Source organism: Staurois parvus, unplaced genomic scaffold (assembly GCF_062004578.1).
Source record: "Staurois parvus isolate SC_StPar_1 unplaced genomic scaffold, SC_StPar_1.0 ptg000287l, whole genome shotgun sequence".
Classification (NCBI taxonomy): Eukaryota; Metazoa; Chordata; class Amphibia; order Anura; family Ranidae; genus Staurois; species Staurois parvus.
The window spans coordinates 20,654,678-20,675,727 of record NW_028318083.1 but is presented as its reverse complement, the minus strand read 5'-3'; the positions used below and the strand labels follow the sequence as shown (position 1 = coordinate 20,675,727).

The following is a 21,050-nucleotide window of genomic DNA, read 5'->3' as shown; positions in this document are numbered from 1 at the left end:
CTCTCCTGAGATGTGTGCAAACCTGGTGGCCAACTACAGGAAACATCTGATCTGTGTGATTGCCAACAAGGGATTTGCCACCAAGTACTAAGTCATGTTTTGTGAAGGGAATCAAATACTTATTTCCCTCATGAACATGCAAATCAGTGCATAATTTGTTAGACATGCATTTCTTTTGAATTTTTTGTTGCTATTCTGTCTCTGTGTTACAATACACCTACCATTCGATTTTTAGACTGATCATTTCTGTGTGAGTGGGCAAACATTCAAAATCAGCAGGGGATCAAATACTTATTTCCTTCATTGTATACAGTAGTTTTACAGGCTGGTATTAAAAAAGTGTATCTAGTTTCTGTGAGCAGGGAGATAATGAAGCAATTGATAAACATTCCTATGACAAAGTTCACTGATCACTTTGCCACCTAAACTTTCCTTGTCACTGATCTCTTCACCACCTGCCCCTTCTTTTTTTGCTGATCTCCTCACCACCTACCCTTTCTTTTTTTGCTGATCTCACCACCTACCCCTTCTTTTTTTGTTGATCTCGTCACCATCTGCCCCTTCCTTGTAGCATATCTGTTCACCCTCTCCCCTTTCCTTGTCACTGATCTCTTCACCCCCTTACCTCTTCCTTGTCACTGATCTCTTCACCCCTTACCCCTTCCTTGTCACTGATCTCTCCACCCCCTTACCCCTTCCTTGTCACTGATCTCTTCACCCCCTTATACCTTCCTTGTCACTGATCTCTTCTTCACCTTCCCATTGCTTGTCGCTGATCTTTTCATCACCTACCCCTTCCTTTTCACTGATCTCTTCTTCACCTGCCCCTTCTTTTTTTGCTGATCTCTTCACCCCCTGCCCCTTCCTTGTCACTGATCTCTTCACCCCCTTACCCCTTCCATGTCACTGATCTCTTCACCACCTGCCCATTGCTTGTCGCTGATCTGTTTACCACCTGCCCATTGCTTGTCGCTGATCTCTTCACCACCTGCTCATTGCTTGTCGCTGGTCTCTTCACCACCTGCTCATTGCTTGTCGCTGATCTCTTCACCACCTGCCCATTGCTTGTCGCTGATCTCTTTACCATCTGCCCATTGCTTGTCGCTGATCTCTTCACCACCTGCCCTCTGCTTGTCGCTGATCTCTTCACCACCTGCTCTTTGCTTGTCGCTGGTCTCTTCACCACCTGCCCATTGCTTGTCGCTGGTCTCTTCACCACCTGCCCATTGCTTGTCGCTGGTCTCTTCACCACCTGCCCATTGCTTGTCGCTGGTCTCTTCACCACCTGCCCATTGCTTGTCACTGGTCTCTTCACCACCTGCCCATTGCTTGTCGCTGGTCTCTTCACCACCTGCCCATTGCTTGTCGCTGGTCTCTTCACCACCTGCCAATTGCTTGTCGCTGGTCTCTTCACCACCTGCCCATTGCTTGTCGCTGGTCTCTTCACCACCTGCCCATTGCTTGTCGCTGGTCTCTTCACCACCTGCCCATTGCTTGTCGCTGGTCTCTTCACCACCTGCCCATTGCTTGTCGCTGATCTTTTTACCACCTGCCCATTGCTTGTCGCTGATCTCTTCACCACATGTCCCTGTCTGGTCAATGATCTCTTCAACACATGTCCCTTCCTTGTCTCTGATATCTTCACCACCTACCCCTTTCTTGTCACTGATATCTTCACCACCTACCCCTTTCTTGTCACTGATCTTTTCACCACCTGCCCCTATCTGGTCTCTAATATCTTCACCACCTGCCCCTTCTTTGTCACTGATATTTTCACCACCTACTCTTCGCTGGTCACTGATCTCATTGCCACCTGCCTCTGCCTAGTTACTGTTCGCTTTGCCAGCTGCCCCTACCTGGCCACTGATCACTTTGCTATTTACCACTGAACTTTGATCCTACCTGGCCACTGATCACTTTACCACACAAACACAACTGCATCTTAAACAGTATTGGTCTAGTTTTTACCAATAAATTATGGCTTTGTTTAAACATCATAAGCAGTCCTTGTGATGAGTCCATAATAACGAACTGCAATCAGAACAGGGTTTACCCAATGAATATACAATCTTCAAAATTAAAAGTATATTTAGACATGGCAAATAGGATGCAATGAGGATGTTTATAGCTTTATACCCAAGAAGTGCTTTAACCATCCCTCTATGTTATACTAAGTAGAATGCTTGTCTTTATGATGCTGCAACCCCCATTTCTCCTATTTCCTTCAGGTAGACCCTCCTCCCACTGACTGTAGTATCAAATCATACAATAATTACACAACTTCTCTCCTGGTGCTCAAATATATGCTTGGTGTCATAAGAAAGTATTCAGGCTGCTACTGCTGATCTCCTGACTTTGAGTTACTGGCCAAGTATATAGCAAGTGAAGTCAAAAGTTTTGATCTGTATACTCTTTGGAAGTCAGGAACTCCGGTATTTAATCAAGAGGTTGATAAGGCAATCTGGGATCTGGCTTTTTCAGGAGAAGGTCATTTCTAGCAGTCTATATATTGTTGTCATCACAGGTTTCTTTTACCCTCTTGCAGCTTGCCCACTATACATATACAGCAGTTCCGCTCCCTTATTCTTTTGGGAGGATGTTTGGTACTTCTACAAGGAATTTATCTACTGCGTGTGCCTGCACATGCACAGTCTTGTGGTCCCACTGTGATTGGACACATCAGATCACAGGCAAAAGTATACAGCCAAATTGTGTGGTTCTGTACCACGTGATCACTGTGACCAATCACAGCATTACATAATGTAAACATAGGCTGCAGCTAGCAGCCATTAGTCACTTACTGGCTAGTGATCAAGAAGCACAATTTGCTCTCATAGGCTGATCAGTGTGTGAGGGTAAAGGAGGCCTCTGGACCACCAGCCAGCACCCATGCAATACAGTGCAGTGCCAACAATAATATAATCCACCCCTTCATAGTATATGTCAGGCCTATATATTAACTATTCACCTCCCTTATCCTGCACATCTGTATATTAATCCCTTAATATCCATCCTCCCATTATATGTGATCTGTACAATAACCCCTTCACCTCCTGATCTCTCTGTGTATGAGCTTTACATTTAATGTACCTAGTGCACCATTACCAAGTGCCATGTTTTAACCCTGTCAATACCAGCATGTTTCTTCATTTCCAAAAAATTGTGGCAATAAATCAGATCACCTTGGGGCATCTACTTTCCAAACAATTTGTTTCTTAGTTGAGGTATGGTTCCTAACTGGGGTTTTTATTTTTTACTATATAAATGTAAAAAGATCAGAGCTCAAAGCGCTATAGCTTACAACATTAATAATAAATGAATTAATAAAGATCAATATTCAATGCGGAGCCCACAGTAGAAAATTCCATAACACCACTCCTGGAAATTTCTACCTGCATGGGGCTACAATGGAAATGCAAGTTGTTTTATATAGCGAAAAAAAAAAAAAAATATCTGACTCTCATGCAGCTAACATTTAACAAAAATATTTTATTTAAAAAAAAAAATATAAAGACACAAAACACAGATTAAAACCAATAGTATACATAATCTGTGTTTTGTGCCTTTTTTATAATTTTCTTTTTTTTGTAATAAAATATGTTTGTGGAATGTTAGCTGCATGAGATGAAGATATTTTTCCTTTATCTTAGGTATTTTTAGATATAATTTCTTAGGTATTTTTTAGATATAATTTGCCTTTCCGTTGTAGCCCCATGCAGGTAGATATTTCCAATAATGATATTAAAAACCCCAGTTATTAACCATTTGTGGACTGCCTCATGTAGCTTTAATGCTGCAAACAAGCCGCTGTACGCTGGATCACATATGTATACATGATAGAATAATTCCAGGTAGGGGTCGCGTGCGCCCGAAGCCGCAGCTGTGATGTCATTCGCTACAGCACAAGCTGATCAGGGACACATACTACACACAGTAAACATTGCTAGGCACACAGTTTACATTTTGATTGCCCCTATATGTTAACCCCTTCCCAGAGCCAGTATCCATGTCAGTTAGGCAGACTCCACAAAGTGTCTGATTGCCCACCCGCACTATAACAGTCCCAGTATAAATCGCTGATCACTACTATTACCAGTTTTATAAACAAAAAAACATTAATTCTAGTATATATCCCATACTTTGTAGACACTATAACTTTAACACAAACCAATTAATATACACTCAATAGGTGGTTTTTTTTCACCAAAGACTTGTAGCAGAATACATTTTGGCCTAAATTTATGAATTTTGGTTTTTAAATTTTTTATTGGGTATGTTTTATAACAGGACGTAAAGAATATATTTGTTTTCAAATTTTTCAGTCTGTTTTTTGCTTATTACATAGTTAGTCTGGCTGAAAAAAGACAAAAGTCCATCAAGTTCAACCATAGAAAGAAAAAAAAAAAAAGTTAGAATCCTATACCCACGGTTGATCCAGAGGAAGGCAAAAAAAACGCAAAGCACGATCCAATTTGCTCCTGCTGGGAAAAAAAATCCTTCCTGATCCCCCGAGTGGCAGTCGGATATTTGTATAATAAAAAAAATAACTCTGTGGTTATCAAATACCACCAAAAGAAAGGACTATTTTTGTGAAAAAAATGATGGAAATGTTATTTGAGTACAGCGTTGCATGACCACGCAATTGCCAGTTAAAGTAGTGCAGTGCTTAGTGGCAAAATAATGGCCTGGTTATGAAGGGGTAAAATGTTTCAGAGCTTAAGTGGTAAATAGCACCAAAATAAAGCTCTGTCTGTCTAAGGAAAAAAATGATATTCATTTGGGTATACAGTGTCACATGACCGTGTGTAGGTGCTACAAGGAAACCTATCTGAGAGAAGCATGGAGACAGCACTGTTCATTTGTATGTCAAATTTCTATTTAGTTTTTGACTAAAATGCCGTTTTAGTTGTATTTTACTCATCTGAATTGTTTTACTTTTAGTCATATTTAAGTTGACTGAAATTTCCAATATATTTTAGTCGACTAAAATATCCAGTATCATAAACAAGCAAAAATATTGCCTTTTGATGACCAGAATTGAAACTTTAAAATATTTAAAAAAAAAACCAAAAAACTGTAAACTCTATTGTCTGTAATGCCATTGCACATATTACCTGAATATAAAAACTTTAACAGTTCTCTGTCAATAATGAAAGCCGATATCAAGTAACATCTTTATAAATAAAACCAAGTTTTGGAAACAAACAAGAAATTGCTTTTTGACTACTATTAATTTGGATGTCAAATTTTGATTTAGTTTTAGTCATAGTCTCTTGGCAAAAATGCCATTTTAGTTTTAATCATATTTTAGTCATCTGAACTGTAACAGTTTTATTTTTTTCATTTCATTTTGTCACTGAAAACATGCAGCTGACAAAAATATTTTCGTCTGCAAAATTAACAATAGGAGACAGCCATTAATTACTACTCATTCTGAAATTGCTAGTTTTCTGATTTACTGAGTTTCTTGCTTTAAGTATGCAGAAAAGAATCTCTGCTTTTTCTGATATGAATACTTGTTCAAGTGAGAGAATTTTAGAGCAAGTATTTAGCACATTCAGAAGGAGGCTGGTTATAACAGGCTGCGTTCAGTATTTTCCCCCAAATCTCCCTTTTGGCTTTGGAACGAACATCTACCTAATGTTTTTCATGACTTTCATCTTGTTAACCACAAGATGGTGCAAACACGCAGTTTTTTTTTTTTTCGTTTTTTTTTCTTTTAAAGAATGTGTTGAGAGTTAGTATTGCATTACTTCGGATCCTTTCTAGGCTGCACTGCTACAGGTGATATACTCATTCCTATTATGTGAATGTTAGAATTAATGTGTGCATTTTTTTTTAATTGTGGAAAAATTCTTGTGGGACATACTTCCTTGCTTTACTTTTTCAGGAACAAATAATTAGTCTTGTCAATCAGATCTGTGGGAAAGCGTCTGGTAAAAACAACTGCAGCAGCGACGACAACGACAACAACGACAACATCGAGAACTGTCTCACTAAGTCTACACCAAAAAGAGGACCAAGGAAGAGAGCCACACTTGATGTGCCATCATCTAGACTGTCATCTGTCAGTTTGTCCAAAAGTGCTTCAAATTCATCATGAAGATGCCAACCCTCGTTTCTCTGATCATATAAATATATATATATATATTTTTATTTTATAATTATACCATAGTTTGGAGTACTTGCTGTAGAATGCAGGCTGTCTTTGCACTAGCTCTAAGAAGATTTTTTTCTTCTGGTTTTTAGAGAAGTAACTTTGTTTTAGCATTAAACTGTTGATTTTATGTGTGTTTTTTTTTTTGTTTTGTTTTTGTTTTTTTTTTAATTTAGCCACTGCAGTTCAACTTTTGACTCTGCAGTCTAGTCACTGTTTTATGACAGTCTGAGGGGGCTAACTAAAAGTGTTTCTGATTTTAGCTTTTTGTTCTCTGCAGCCTGTTTAGACTGAATTAAAAACAGAAGCCTTCCTTGACAACTGTGTGAATAAGGCTTTTACATTTTTATTATGTTTGTGGTGCATTTTTTTCCATTGTATTTCTTTATCCAGTCAAGGGAGCATTTTTTTCTAGAGAAAAGAAAATCGAAACTTGAACAAACCCGCTCTTTCTTGGCAATCTCATTCTGTCATGTGCAAGATGAGGTTTTTTTTTTTTTTTTTAATTTTTGTTTTTGTTTGTATTTTTTTTTTAACTGGGATTTAAAATGTAGTAAAGAAAAACACAAAAACCATTAAAAAATGGAGGATAGTTTGGCAGCTTATGATGGACTACAAACAAAACCAGAGGCATAATGCTGAGATTTGAAAGCAGTTTCTCTGTTACCAGCACATTTCTATGCATCTGTTAAAGGAGAAGAGGAAAATTAACTCAAGCAATGCCTGTCTGGCGAAAATCACATGTTGGGGGGTGGGGCTGGTTGGGAGGGTTGTGGGGATTATAAACTGTGCCTGATTTCAAAAGGAATCCATTCTGTTATTTTTGGTGCTGTTGGCTACTTTATCAAAAATGAAATGTTAAAAAAAAAAAAAAAAAAAAACTTCAATAGCATCCTTTGGAAAAAAAAAGGAAAAATGAATTTAAAGTATATATATATATATATAAATATATATATTGTTGAAGCCAGAAGTGCTTCTATGTCATAGATGTGCAATCTTTCTAACATTCCATTTCATTCCACTGCTGTTTCAACACATCACACAATCAGCATTAATATAATATATATATATATATTTGTATTTCGTTCTATGTTCAACCCTCCTCTCCGTCACAGGCTCTTGCTATGTATTACAGTGCTGGTCCCTGTGTTGGAGATGGAATCACTTCAGTGATCACCTTTTAAGAGCCACTAGGGTCTGATTTTTTTTTTTTTCCTGCTTTTGTTTTTCCCTTTTTTTGTGAATGTGAAAACTGATTTCCTCATTGTCTCTTTTTTTTTTTTTTTTTTCTTTGTTAGCTCTGTGTCTCGCTTAAAAAAGAAAACGTACAAATCACAAATCTTTTTCTTTGTACATATGCTTGTAAATTGTTTGAAATACTTGAGCCTTCTTTTGGGGATTGGGGTGGACAGGGGACGGTGAAAAATAAAAAGATGAAGAAAAAGCCTTACATTTCAGTTTCTTCATCCGATGGTTTGGATGCTTACAGGGTTAATCTTGTAACATATATATAAGTGCTGCTTATATCACTGAACAACTAAAACGAAAAACAATGGCGTAACTTTTTACCCCCTTTTTTCTGGTTGTATGTGTGGGACTAAATACAAAAAAGGGAAAATGTTTTCACTAAATTGTTCTTTGTTTCTCAATTGAACGAAATCAGAAAAAAAAAACCGTAGCTAGCCATATTGCACTGAACTCGCCAGTGGTAACTATTGGGAGAGTGTCCTTTAATACGATTTGTTGGTTGTCGTTGCAGAAGACTGAACTGTTTTTTGAATATTTAACAATAACATAAACCGAGTCAAGTGTTTTTTCAAATGTGGTTGTCCAGTTTTATGGCCTTGCTGTGTGCTTTTTCCCTCTTGACGGTAAACTTTGAAGACTACAGCTTACAGATTGACCTTTAATTTATTAGCACTGCTCTGCTCTCTTTCCTTGTGACGGAAAGACTCCATGTTGTTTATTGCCAGTTTTGTTTACTTTTCAGGTTTGTACAACAAGGTTTATTAATAAATAAAACAAACATTTTGGATATCTGTTTGTTTCTTTTTAGACACATACTCCTCTTTCAGGTTTGGATGGTTTGTTGTTTTTTTTTCTAGGTGGGGTTAAGAATTCTACATTGTTGATACGGGGAAGTTTCATGTCTGTAAATTATTTTTATTTTATTGTTACAGTAAATGCAATCAGATAAAAACAATATGCTTTGAATACTTTGAGTGTAGTGTTCTCCTTTTTGTTTCATGCATGTGGTGCTCTTTCTTTTTCTCTTTTGTCTTTCAAGTTAAGAAGACAAATGTAGGGCGACTAGACAAACTGCTCACACATTATCTTAGATAATGTAGAAAAAGATTATCTTATTGTTTGGTTGTTTCATTAAGGTGTTCCTAAACCCACAACAGTAAATTCAGTCTGTATGTGTAGTAAAGCATGCTTGTTATACTCACTGTGGAACCTAAGGGATTAATCTTCCGCACTGTGTAAAAAGGCTGTTTCAGCCTGTCTTATCTGATCTTCCCCTTCTTCTACTGTCCCCAATCCATCTGCTGATAGTACAGAACTCCAGGAGGCACTCTAGCAATACACACTAAACTGAGCATGTGCAGAGAGTTTTTTTATTTCTTTGGGGGGGTGCATATAATCAGTACATGGCCAATCAACACTGTCTAGACAGAGGGTCAGGGATAATGCAGCCTCATAGAACAGTCAGAGCAGAATGAAAACTCCTCCTACAAGCTTTAATACTTCTTGTTTTATATACCATGTTTTTTCATGATAGAAGACATAGGAGGCACTCTTTCTAACCTATATATTTTTTTTATATTTGTTTGAAATTCCACATTTTACACATATATAGTATACAAGATATGCAATTTATATATTGTGCTGAGTTCATTGTTTATTTTAGGTTTTTTGTCTTTTATATCTGCCTGGAGTTCAGCTTTATTAGTGAAAACAGTAAAAACTACCACAGAAAATCACTGAGGATTTCTAGGAAGTCCCTCCTATTGTAAATCCCAAGCTGGCTTGAGATGGGGTACTGCGATGATACATTTCACTTGCAACAGCACCTGCTGCCAATTTCTGATTACTATCAAATATGCTTCCCTGTGAAAATCACAGCAGCATCAACTGAATTCTGCTATAGAAGGTAAACCATAATAAAATATATAGTTCATCTGTTCTCTGAAGATAGGGAGCTGTGATTACAGGTTTTACATGCAGCATAATCCGTTGAAAACTGGTATTGAGGTTACACCCTAAAATGCTATGAGTTCTCTTTAAGAAACACTTCATATTCTCTGGCATCAGTCTACTAAGTAGCATATGCAAATATGAAATGGGGTGCCAGACTTTGAGAGGGGGAACTTTCCTTGCCACTATGTGACCAGGTAACAAAGTTTTCTTTGGATACAATGTGTTTGGTATTATGCACACAATAGGTTTCTCTGTGCTTTTGCTGTTTTATGACCATGTAGTTACTATAGCTACCTATTTCTCAACTCAATCCTGGTCAGTTCAAGGTGGACTCATGAACTGTACATATTCATGTGAACATGAACACTGAATGCAACAAAATAGATCTAGCTGAGTTTGTGCTATAAATCAGGGGTAGCCAGACTTTCTAAACAAAGGGCCAGTTTACTGTCCTTGAAACTTGGGGGGGGTCGACTATGGCCAGTGGGTGTAGAAAATGACCTGGTGTCAATAGGGAGCAATAGTATGCTCCATCTTTGGGGGGGGGGGGGATTAGTGCCCCATCACTGGTGTCAACGGGAGGAATAGTGTCCTTTTCCTGGTATCAGTGGGAGGAATAATGCCCCATCATTGGTGTCAGTGGGAGGAGTAGTGCCCCATTGCTGGTGTCAGTGAGAGGAGTAGTGCCCCATTGCTGGTGTCAGAGGGGGAATAGTGCCCCATTGCTGGTGCCAGTGGGAGGAATAGTGCCTAATCATTGGTGTCAGGGGGAGGAATAGTGCTTGATAATTGGTGTCAGCAGGAGGAATAGAGTGGCAGGAACTATGGCGCATTGTTGCTGACAGCGGGGGAAATAATGTCCCAAGGACTGGATAAAAGAAAGCAAAGAGCCACATTCGGCCTCCAGTCTGGAGACCACTGTATAGATGTTCAAGGAAGCATAGCATGGAGTACATCGGTATGGTCCATTAAAGGGAAAATAATGATTTCAGATCAGTTTAAAGTTTATTTTAGTTTTTAACTGATCTGAAATCATTGGTATGGTCCATTAAAGGGAAACAATATATTGCATGCTATATCTCTAAATGTGTGTGTGTGTGTACACAAAGTACTGTTTGACAGGTGTGAAAAAATGATGTAAATTAAGAATGCTTTCAGAAATAGAAGTGTTAATAGTAATTTTTATCAATTAACAAAATGGGAACTAAATGAACAGATGACAAATACAAATTCTCTTCATGTAATCCCAGGCAGACTCGATGTTGAGCTCTGTAGGGGTCAAACCATCGCTTTCAGTACTGTCTGTTCTTTAGATAGCAGATAGTTCTTAAAGACATTGGCTGCATGTTTGAGGTCGCTGTCCTGCTGCAGAATACATTTTGGGCCAATTGCACTCCTTATTGTATGACATGATTGATAAGTACCTGCCTGTATCTCTCAGCATTGACGACGCCAATGATCCTGACCAAATCTCCAACTCCATTTGCAAAAATGCAATCCCAAACTTGCAAGGAACCTCTGGCATGCTTCACTGTTGCCTGCAAACACCCATTATTGTACTGCTCTCCAGCCCTTCATGAACAAACTACCTCCTGCTACAGCCAAATATTTTAAATTTTGACTCCTCGGTCCAGAACACCTGCTGCCATTTTTTTCTGAACCCCAGTTCCTACGTTTTCGTGCATAGTTAAGTCGCTTAGCCTTGTTTCTGCGTCAGAGGTATGGCTTTTTGGCCACGATTAGTCTATGAAGACCACTTCTGGCCAGATTTCTCCAGACAGTAGATGGGTGTACCTCTCTCCCACTGGTTTCTGCCAGTTCTGTGCTGATGGCACTACTAGACCTCTTCTGATGTCAAAGGGAAGTAAACATGATGTGTCTTTCATCTGTTGCATTGGTTCCTTGGCCAACCGCTTCATTTATGGTCCTCAACATTGCCAGTTTCTTTGTGCTTCTTAAAAGAGCTTGAAAAGCACATCTTGAAACCCCAGTCAGCTTTGAAATCTTTGCCTGAGAGAGACCTTACTGATGCAATATAACTACCTTGTATCTTGCTAACTCGTATCTTACTAAGTATATGCTTAGTATAATTGGTTAATCATACATCTGACTAATTCTACAAAACCTCTGACTTACAGCTTTGATATACAAATTGTGCAAGTGTAAGAATTGATGCTGGTTTGAGCCAAAGGGTAATCACAACAAATATTGATTTGACTTAGATTTTTCTTCTGTTCGCTCACTTTGCATTTTGTACATTGATAAAAAATATACAATTAAAATATACATTTTTGAAAGCATTCTTACTTTTCTGCATTTCTTCACACCTGCAGCAGCTTTTGCCAATGTGGCTGCGTTCCCCTAAATGAGCCTCAACTTGGCAGTCTGTACAAAGCAGATGGGATGGGTGGTATCTTAGCTATTTTACTATGTAAACAGCTGGGTTTTTACAGTAAAGCAGTTAAAGTAGGTATAAAAATTAAAAAAAAATGACAATTCAGGCCAATATTTTTCCACTTCCTTTTACTGGGTGACAGTGCTGTTCCTTCTGAAGGGAAACAACACAGCAGCATTGTCACCCTTTGGATAGAGTAGTCTTTAAACATCCCATGCACATGTGCAAACGACATTCAAGCTGTTGAACAGAGCAAATCCAGAAGAGACTGAGGATGGAAGCACCCATGCACCTACAGCACAGCCATGAAGGGCTTCGTTTAGCAGGTATTTACAGTGGGTATAGAAAAGAATCACCCCCATTTCAGGCCTTTTTGCAGCCTGAAATGAAGACAGACACAGTTTTTGTTTTATCCAGCTATATTTACTCAGTGCAACTTATAACATCCAAGTGAAAGATATAACAGCAACATGTGAAAAACAAAAATTAAAAAAGGAGTTGAAAAAAGGATCACCCCACTCCTTAACCACTTGCCATACAAGTACTGGGTGGCAGCTACAGGCACAGCAACGTACTGGTACATCACTCTAGCTGTACTAACATGAGTTGGGCACAATGCTCGGTCATTGTGCACTCCCCATCCCCCCAGCACAATGCGGATCCCGATAATCAGGATGATCACATGCTAGCAAAGTTGTTATGAATCAATCTGATTCATGACAGCTTTGCTTCTCTTCCTGGGAAGCTGTGATTGGCCCACAGCTCTCACATGGTACATGGGTCAATCACAGCACCCTGCACCATGTGATTTGCTGTAGCAAATCAAAGATCACTAAATTTTTCAACTCTCATGAACAATTCAAAGCAATCATGGCCTTGAAAGAGCAATAATCTTTGTTGCTCCTGCAAAGCAAAGTTTAAAAAAAAACAAAAAAAACCTTGATCACCCCCCAGAGTAGTAGAATGTTACTATGGTAACTACACTGATGAAAGCATTTGTTTTCAATAATAAAAAAAGTATTGAGAAACATTTCTTAACTAATTGCCGCTCACAAGCAATGTGAGGCAAGCTGTGGCTCTGGGCAAAGTGACGTACCCTTACATCGCTTTCTATTTCCAAGTGTGAGCGCACATTCTCATGGCTGTGGCTGTGCTGGCCCCCCCATGGGTCCAGGGAGAAAAGAGAACAGCACACTGAGTAAAAGTCCCTATTAACCCTTTCATCACCCGTCCCCCAGCCAGTGCCATTAGTACAGTGTCAGTATATAATATTTTTACCTGATCACTGTAGTACTGCCACTAGTGACATCAGAAAGGATCAGGGTCAGTTAGCACCTCTCCCATTCAGGGTCCGCTATATTTAAATTGCCCACACACTATCGCACTAATGCTATAGGTCGCTGATCACTGCCATTACTAGTATAGTGTTTGCATGAATCAATATATTGATCACGAACAAACCTATACTAGTGTCCCCAGAAAACGCACTGTTAGCAGGATAAGCCCCATTCATTGCCAGCAGTAGTGTTTAGCCCCTCTGCTGTTTTTCACAGAAGATTTGTACCCATTGGGCCAAAGCAATTTATATGCACAAGAATACATCGCCGGCCACCCAAATGCATCTCTTGCCAAACAATTCACATGTAAACCTGTCACGGTTTCTGAATTTAAAACTTTTTAGGACCTAACTCTCAACATGGGCATTACAAAAAAGAATAAATTGCAGTTATATTGGTCCACAGACCCGATTCATCATATGCCTATATTCTCTGCTGTTACATATATGCCCAACAAGGACCAGCAACGTACTAGTACGTCACTGGATTTTGAGTGGTTATATCAGGATGATGCCTGCAGTTACAGGCATCATCCTGGTATTGTTTTTTTTCAGCTGGCGGTTGGCTTTCATGTACAAGTAATCCTTGTGGCTAACTAGCTGCTGGATTGCTTGTACAAGTAGGGGGAAGGGACGTCCCCCCCTCCTCTCTGCCTTCTACAGCTTTCTCAGGCTCTCCCGTCCCACCGGGAAACCTGAGAATGCAGCCGGCAGTTCCACTGACTGACCATAGTGCTGATCGGAGACTGTAATGGCTCCAATCATTTCTATGGTTTAAGAAACTGGAAGCAACAAGCATTTCAACATTTCATCAGATATAAAGAGCACCATCTTTAAATTAGGAAAGAAACTGATCACACTTATCCTGGTATCATCAAGTGTACTAAAGGCAGAGGAGAGACCCAGAGTCTAATAGACCCCATATTTCTCAGAAAAGAGTACCTGTTGCTACCTATTGCTATCATGGGATATTTATATTCCCTATGATAACAATAAGGCTCCATGTACACGGGACATTTGGAAAACTCTTCTGAACGATGGAAACTGACTGCTGGAAAAGGTTGGTTAAAAAAACGTCTGTATTAGCCACGTTTGCATACTGTGTTTATGCGTGTTTACGTTTAGAAGTGTTTTTTAAAGATAACCTCAGGAGACCTTCCAAAATGCCTAGAATGAAAAACAGTAAAAAATTAACTATTTCAGACATTTTGAGATAAATAGAGAGAGAAGAAGCAGAGAGAGAGCAGTATTTGTTGAGATTACCTGTCTTTTCTGGTTGTATTTACTATGGATTCCATCATGAGCATAATGCGGCACGTTCTACCATGTTTTCCTTCACGCAAAACCTGGAACTGACTGCGCTGGAGTACCGGGTCTATTTGAATACATGGAAAACACTTTGCATGCATTTCTGATGATGAAAAAAGGCTCTGGACAGCATCTGGATATGGAACAGTTAAAAAATGCTTATAAAAGCAAATGCTTGTAAACGCGGTTAGCCGCGTTTGGCATTTGAAACGCTGATAAAATCTACTTCTGAACGTAAGTTTGGTGCGCTCAAAAAATTACTGTAAACTCAACTGCCTGTAATCAACTGTAAATTACATAGTGTACATGGACACATAGGAAAACATTACGGAGAGTTCAGGGGCTGCTGAAAAAAAAACGCAGAAAAGCTCCTGAACTTGAGCTTATCAGCTGCAGTGTACATGAAAGTGATAAAGAAAAAGAAAGGGACAATGTAAGAAAAAGTAAAATAAATCCTTTTTTTCTTAAAAATCCCCCCCCCCCCCCACAGTTTTAATCTCTAGGCCTCTGATATTAAAAAAATATACTAGTAGAAGCACCCCACCAAAAGACCCCTTTTGGAAAGCAGATACTCCAAGGTTTTTTCTTTTTAAAAGCCTTGTGACAAAAAATGAGATCTGCAAAATACTCACCATGTCTCTTTCCATGGGGTGTCTACTTTCCAAAAAAAGGGTCATCCCCATAAAAAGTCAAAATTGCAAGAGTAAGAAGGATTCGTTGGTATGAACATTTCATAGTTAGAAATAGTTATGAAAGTGTTTGTCAATAGGGATTGAAAAACAAGAAAAGTGAAGAATTGGAAAATGGAAAAGGAGGTGGATATGTTAGCAGAAGCTCTGATGGAGAGATCCAAAAGAACTAGGGATGTTTAGACGGAAGGAGGCTAAGAAAGTGGAAAAAAAGAGAGATTATGTAGCAAGGCTGGGAAAGGATAAGTGTGCATATTGCAAACAGGAAGAACATTGGAAGTGAGAGTGTCCCCAAAAAAGGACCTGGGAGACGAGGATCGGACCCCATGAGAAGGGAGCCATGAGAGGGACAAGTTCATAATGGATGATATGAAAGGAACAGGCAAGAAGACAAATATGCAGATTTTGTGGGGCTAGCAGGCTCTGTGTATCCAGATGAAGATCAGTACTGAGACCGACCAGGCTCCCTCCCGCTAGGCCCCTGGAAGCCCATGCTCACTGCTACAGCTACTGTGGAAGGCAGGCTATAAGGTATCCAGGAAAAAGGCTCAGTTGTGCCAAAATACTGTAAAATACCTAAAATTCAGAGTATCAAAAGGCCAGAGACAGTTGGGATTGGGCAGGAAAGGAGCTGTTCGCCAAATCCCTACACCAACAACCAGGCATCAAGTGTGTGAATTCCTGGGAGCAGCCAGATTCTGCCGGATCTAAATACCAAGCTTTGCCACAGAACCCAAGCCCCTCTATCGATTTACAAAGGGGGGAGAGAAGGAACCGTTCCTATGGGAAAAAAAACAAGACCAAACATTCCAGGACATTAAGACTTCCTTAATTCAAGCCCCTGCTTTCGGCTTACCGGGCTATAAAAAACCTACTATCTGTATGTCAGTGAGAAACGGGATAGCAGTGGGAGTGCTGAAACCTGGGGAAGTAGCAACGCCAGGTGGCGTACCTTTCCAAACAACTGGACACTGTAGCTCAAGGTTCGCCACCTTGCCTATGGGCTATCGCAGCAATAGCCCTGACAAGTTGTCACTGGGTCAAGAAATCTATGTCAGAGTTCCACACCACATTCAGGCATTGGTGGATTATAAGGGAAATCACTGGTTCACTAACAGCCGGAAGGTCAAATAAAAGGCCATGCTGTGTGAAAATCCTCAAATCCATTTAGAGACTGTTAACACTCTAAACCCCACCACCCTACTCCCCACCTCAAAAGAACCCCTAATACACGACTGCCTCCAGGTAATGGATGAAGTCTACGCAAGTTGGGCAGACTTGCGAGACAGTCCCTTGGGAAACCCAGATGTTGAATATTACACTGATGGCAGCAGTTTCGTAAAGGATGGAATCCTACTCCCACAGCCATTAGGTGGCCGAGGTGGCTCCCTGAATATACCACTCCAGGGCAAAGCAAACTGCTGATCACACAGATTCCGGTCGAGTAAAGCAGACCCTCAAGACCCCTTAAAGCTAACATTGCCCAGAGAAATCAGAAGGAAGAACTCCAGCCCTGTTACACATACCTGGAAGCTGTCTACGTACGGCGGAAGAAAAGGATACATTGGATCAGCAGGAAGAACTTCAGCTCTGCTCCAGTCACACTCGGAAGCTGACTGGTCAACGCACAGCGGAAGATGGGAATATACACCGAAATGATGCCTGACAAAACTGTTTTAATAAAATTGCTGGTAGCCATAATAATAACCCTGACTAGAATGATAGGGGGGAGGGCAGATCATGTGACCCGTGTATCGAGACTATTAGAGTAGGATCTGTAACCACTAGAATGTTACTATATCATTTTCATTATCAATGTGAAGGCACAGTAACTGACAAGTGTATATAATGAAACATGTATTCAATGTGCACTGTAGGGAACCAGGTAACCTGTTATGACCCCACCTATGGACCCACTAAAACCTGGTTAACCATACAGAGCTACGGCTCCACAGGCAAGCTGATAAACCGTACCCTAATAGCTAATCCCAATGCTGCAGTGAGCCTCTTTGAAGTATGCGCTGCTATTTACCTAAACTATTCCCCCAGGAAAGGTTGCGGGATGGGTTAGAATGGGAAAGGGAGTACCTGTCAAATGATAAGTATATTTGCTCAGGAAAGCTAGGAAGGCTGCAACCCATGTAATAGCAATGTGGAAATATCAACCCCTAGCTGTCCAAGATCAGCTAGACTGCCCTTAGCCCCTTATAATTTGGGTGGTCAGTGATCAATTGGTGATGCTTTATCTCACTCAAAATGTTGCTATGATATCATCAAAGGGGGGAATGTAGTAGCACCCAGATATTGCAGAGTTCCCCTTTAAATTGTAACATTTCTAACAGTATCTGCTTGCAAAGTTTTCAGCTCACTCCCCCTCCCTTATTTCCTGTGAGTTTTGTACCGGATCGTAGCTGGGATTCTTATCTGCAGCTGCTGTCCAAGGTTATTCTGCAGAGTTTAGAAAGCCTGTTGAAAGTAATAGAACGTGAAAGAAGAAATGTATGCCTTGTGACGTAATCATTGGTATATACGCTTGTAAGAAGCTTTCTATAACTCACTTAGCAGATGAAAGCATAGGCCATCTATTGAGTCAAAACAGCTCTATTTATAATAATTCAGTTGTATTCCTCAAGTCCGTGTCTGGAGTTCTCTGGTTTGCCAAAATTGCTACTACAGTATGACCTCCATGATTTGTAAGGACAGCACCAAGTCTTCTAGGCATGGAATGAACAAGTTGGCGACATATTGCAACCTCTATCTTTTTCCATTCTTCACGAATTACCTTCTCTAGAGCCTGGATGCTGATGGAGAGTGATACTCAACTTGTCTCTTCAGAATTCCCCATAGGTGTTCGATTGGATTCATATCCAGAGACATACTTGGCCACTGAATCATTTTCATGCTGTTCTCCTTCAGAAAGGCAACAGTGGCCTTAGATGTGTGTTTTGGATCATTGTCATGTTGGAAAAGTGCATGACGACCAAGGGCACGGAGTGATAGTAACATCTTCTCTTTCAATATAGAGCAGTACATGTGTGAATTCATGATACCATCAATGAAATGCAACTCCCAGACACCAGCAGCACTCATGCAGCCCCATAGAAGAACACTGCCGCCACCATGTTGCACTGTAGGCACCATACATTTTTCTTTGCACTTTCACCTTTGCAGTGCCATACAGTTTTGAAGCCATCAGTTCCAAAAACATGCATGTTGGTCTCATCACTCCAGAGTACAGAGTTCCAGTAGTCTTCTATTTCAGCATGGGCCCTGACAAATTCTCGGTGGGCTTTTGTGTGCATTCTCTTTAGGAGAGGCTTCCTTTGTGAATGACACCAATGCATTCTATTCCTCTTCAGTGTACACTGTATTGTGTCACGGGAAACAATCACCCCAGTTTGGCTTTCTACTTCTTTAGCTAACTGTAGTGAACTTGCATGGTGATTTTCTTCAACCCTTCTCATCAGAAGACACTTCTGTCGAGGTGTTAAATTCCATGGATAGCCTAGACGTTTCTGTGAGATAGCTGCAGTTCTATCTTTGTTAAAGTTTTGTATCACATTTGCTACAGTATTCTGACTGATAAGTAAAGCTTTGCTGATCTTCTTGTAGCCTTCACCTTTCTTGTGTAAAGAAATGATTTTATTTCTCAGACCTTGTGACATTTCTCTTCCATGTGGTGCCATTGCTGACAGCATGATATGAGAAGGGGTTTTCATTGTTAAAGTAATGCCCTTTTATAATCAACTGCCTGCTGGACGCCTGTTTAATGAATAATTTGACTCACCTGTAGTTGAAGTTAATTTGGATTTTTTTCTAAAATTTAGTTTTGCTCCTAAAACTTTCATTGGGGTGTATTCATTTTTGCAACATGGTCTTGAATGAATTTGTTCGGAAAAATACTTTCTTGTGTGTGCAAATAAATAGATCTTGTTTGCAATCTATGGCCTGCATTTGTGGGAGTATTTTGTAGTATAGTGCCCCATAGAAAATGTTGATTCTGAAAGGAAAGTAAAGGTTTTCTGACAAATCTGTTGGGGTGTACTCATTTTTGCTGAGCACTGTATGTGGCTCCTCGGTGTGTAGGCCTTGACGCCGAGCGATTGCATACCTGTACCCCTGTTCAAACTATTAGCCGATCACAAGTATGCAACGGGAGCTTACCTATCCTTGCTGGTTACCATGCTGGGAGCGCGCAGGGAGCACGCTCTCAGCACGGTAGCTGATAAGGATCGGTAAGCTCCCGTTGCATACTTGTGATTAGGAGCTTTACGATCATGTGACCGCTGTGACACCCAATCACAGCAGTCACACGACCCGAATGCCTGCCTCCGCCTCCTGGCTTTTAGAACACTTAAAGGGCCAGGAGGCGGTGGGCGTCAAAGGGTTAATACTACACCTATTTATTTTTGTGTGGTTGGCAGCAAAACGCAAAGCATGAAACTGCAGCTCACACTGAACTACTGAGTCTACTGAATGGTAAGAGCACTTTCACTTGCCAGGTCGTCTACTCCCAGGCAAATGTTGCTCCCCTTCACTCCAGCATTGCACTGTCCCTCTTGTATGGGCCCTATCTGTTTGCTAAAGAGAACTTGTGTTTGCTTCAAATTACCCCCATAAAGGATCTGTATTTTAGATAGCTGAGCTGCATCATACATGTAGTGCTGGGAGCTGACTTGTACGAGTCTGCAGCTGTCTTTAGGTATTTGACTATTACATTGTTTGGGAACACTTTACTTTTTAACAGATTTCAAATTGTATTACGCCATCATTTTCAGACACAAAGTTTCTTTTTTTATCTTTTCGATTAGTGGCTCTACAAAATCCTGTCTTCCAAACCCCATTGTTCTTTTTTCCTTTTTGTGTTTCATTTAGCTGACCATTAACCTTCAAGTGACATTCTTCTGCTTTCCTGAAACCATGGTTTGGGGAAGAACAAGCCCGCAACAGTAAAATCAGTCTGTATATGCAGTAAAGCATGCTTGTTATACTCACTATGGAACCAAAGGGGTTAATCCTCTGCATTGTGTAAAAAGGCGGTTTGATCCTGTCTTCTCTGATCTTCCCCTTCTTCCACAGGCCACAATCCATCTCCTGATAGTACCGAGCTCTAGGAGTCACTCTGCACATGCTCAGTTCATTGTGTATTGCTAGAGAGTTTTTTGCTTGGGAGGGTGCATGTGATCATCACAGGGCTGATCAGCGCTGTCCACAGAGAAGGTCAGAGGTCATGCAGCCTCATAGGACAGTCAGAGCAGAATGAAAACTCCTCCTACAAGCTTTAACCAGTGCTCAGCTGGACACTGATAGAAGTCTCAAGACTGCTATATATTGCTGATGAGAAAAGGTATTTAGCAGTTTATATTTACTACAATGATTGCATTTCATTGTTCTGTGTACTGTGGGAGACCAGATATAGTGAATGCAGGGTCCTGCATTTTGTAACACTAAGTCCAATTCATTGCAGCGATCAATTCAAATCTCAGCCACTATTTATAATGGCTCAGAGGCTGTGCGAAGATTCAGTATCTGATTTCCAAGAAAAGCGTCAGCCTGTCCATAATTTATCAGGGCTAGGACCACACTGCAGTATCTTTTCCCATGAAAAATGTATTTTATGGTACAGGTGTTTCTGCAGAATCCATTTTTCATGAACACACTTTATGAAAGTGATTTTATAGTCAGATCTAGCCCTAGATGTCCATGAGTAACCTGCTAAATTACTTTTAGTATCTTGTCTTTGAGATGGAATTTAGAAATGTTTTACGTTTTTTTCTTTCTATACAGTCACTTGCAATCCTCTGGCTAATCATTCAGTTCTATTTATAAAGCCAGGCAGAGAATGTTGTAGAGGGCACATGCAAATGAAGGTAGCAGCAGAATGTAGCAAAAGAGCAGTGAGAGTTTCCTAATGAAAACATTGGATTGGACAGTTCCTAGTGGCATAAGGTCATTATTACTACC

The 21,050-nt window shown here is 40.2% G+C and overlaps 1 protein-coding gene across 1 annotated transcript in view; it reads left to right on the top strand.

The window, feature by feature from the left end:
- JARID2 (jumonji and AT-rich interaction domain containing 2) overlaps positions 1-8,371 on the top strand; it is a 175,685-nt gene extending 167,314 nt beyond the window's left edge. The window contains exon 17 of the mRNA XM_089682296.1: positions 5,891-8,371. Coding sequence (XP_089538422.1) covers positions 5,891-6,103 — 213 coding nt within the window. The 3' untranslated portion in view covers positions 6,104-8,371. The remainder of the gene's footprint in view (positions 1-5,890) is intronic.
- The last annotated feature ends 12,679 nt before the right edge of the window (positions 8,372-21,050 follow it).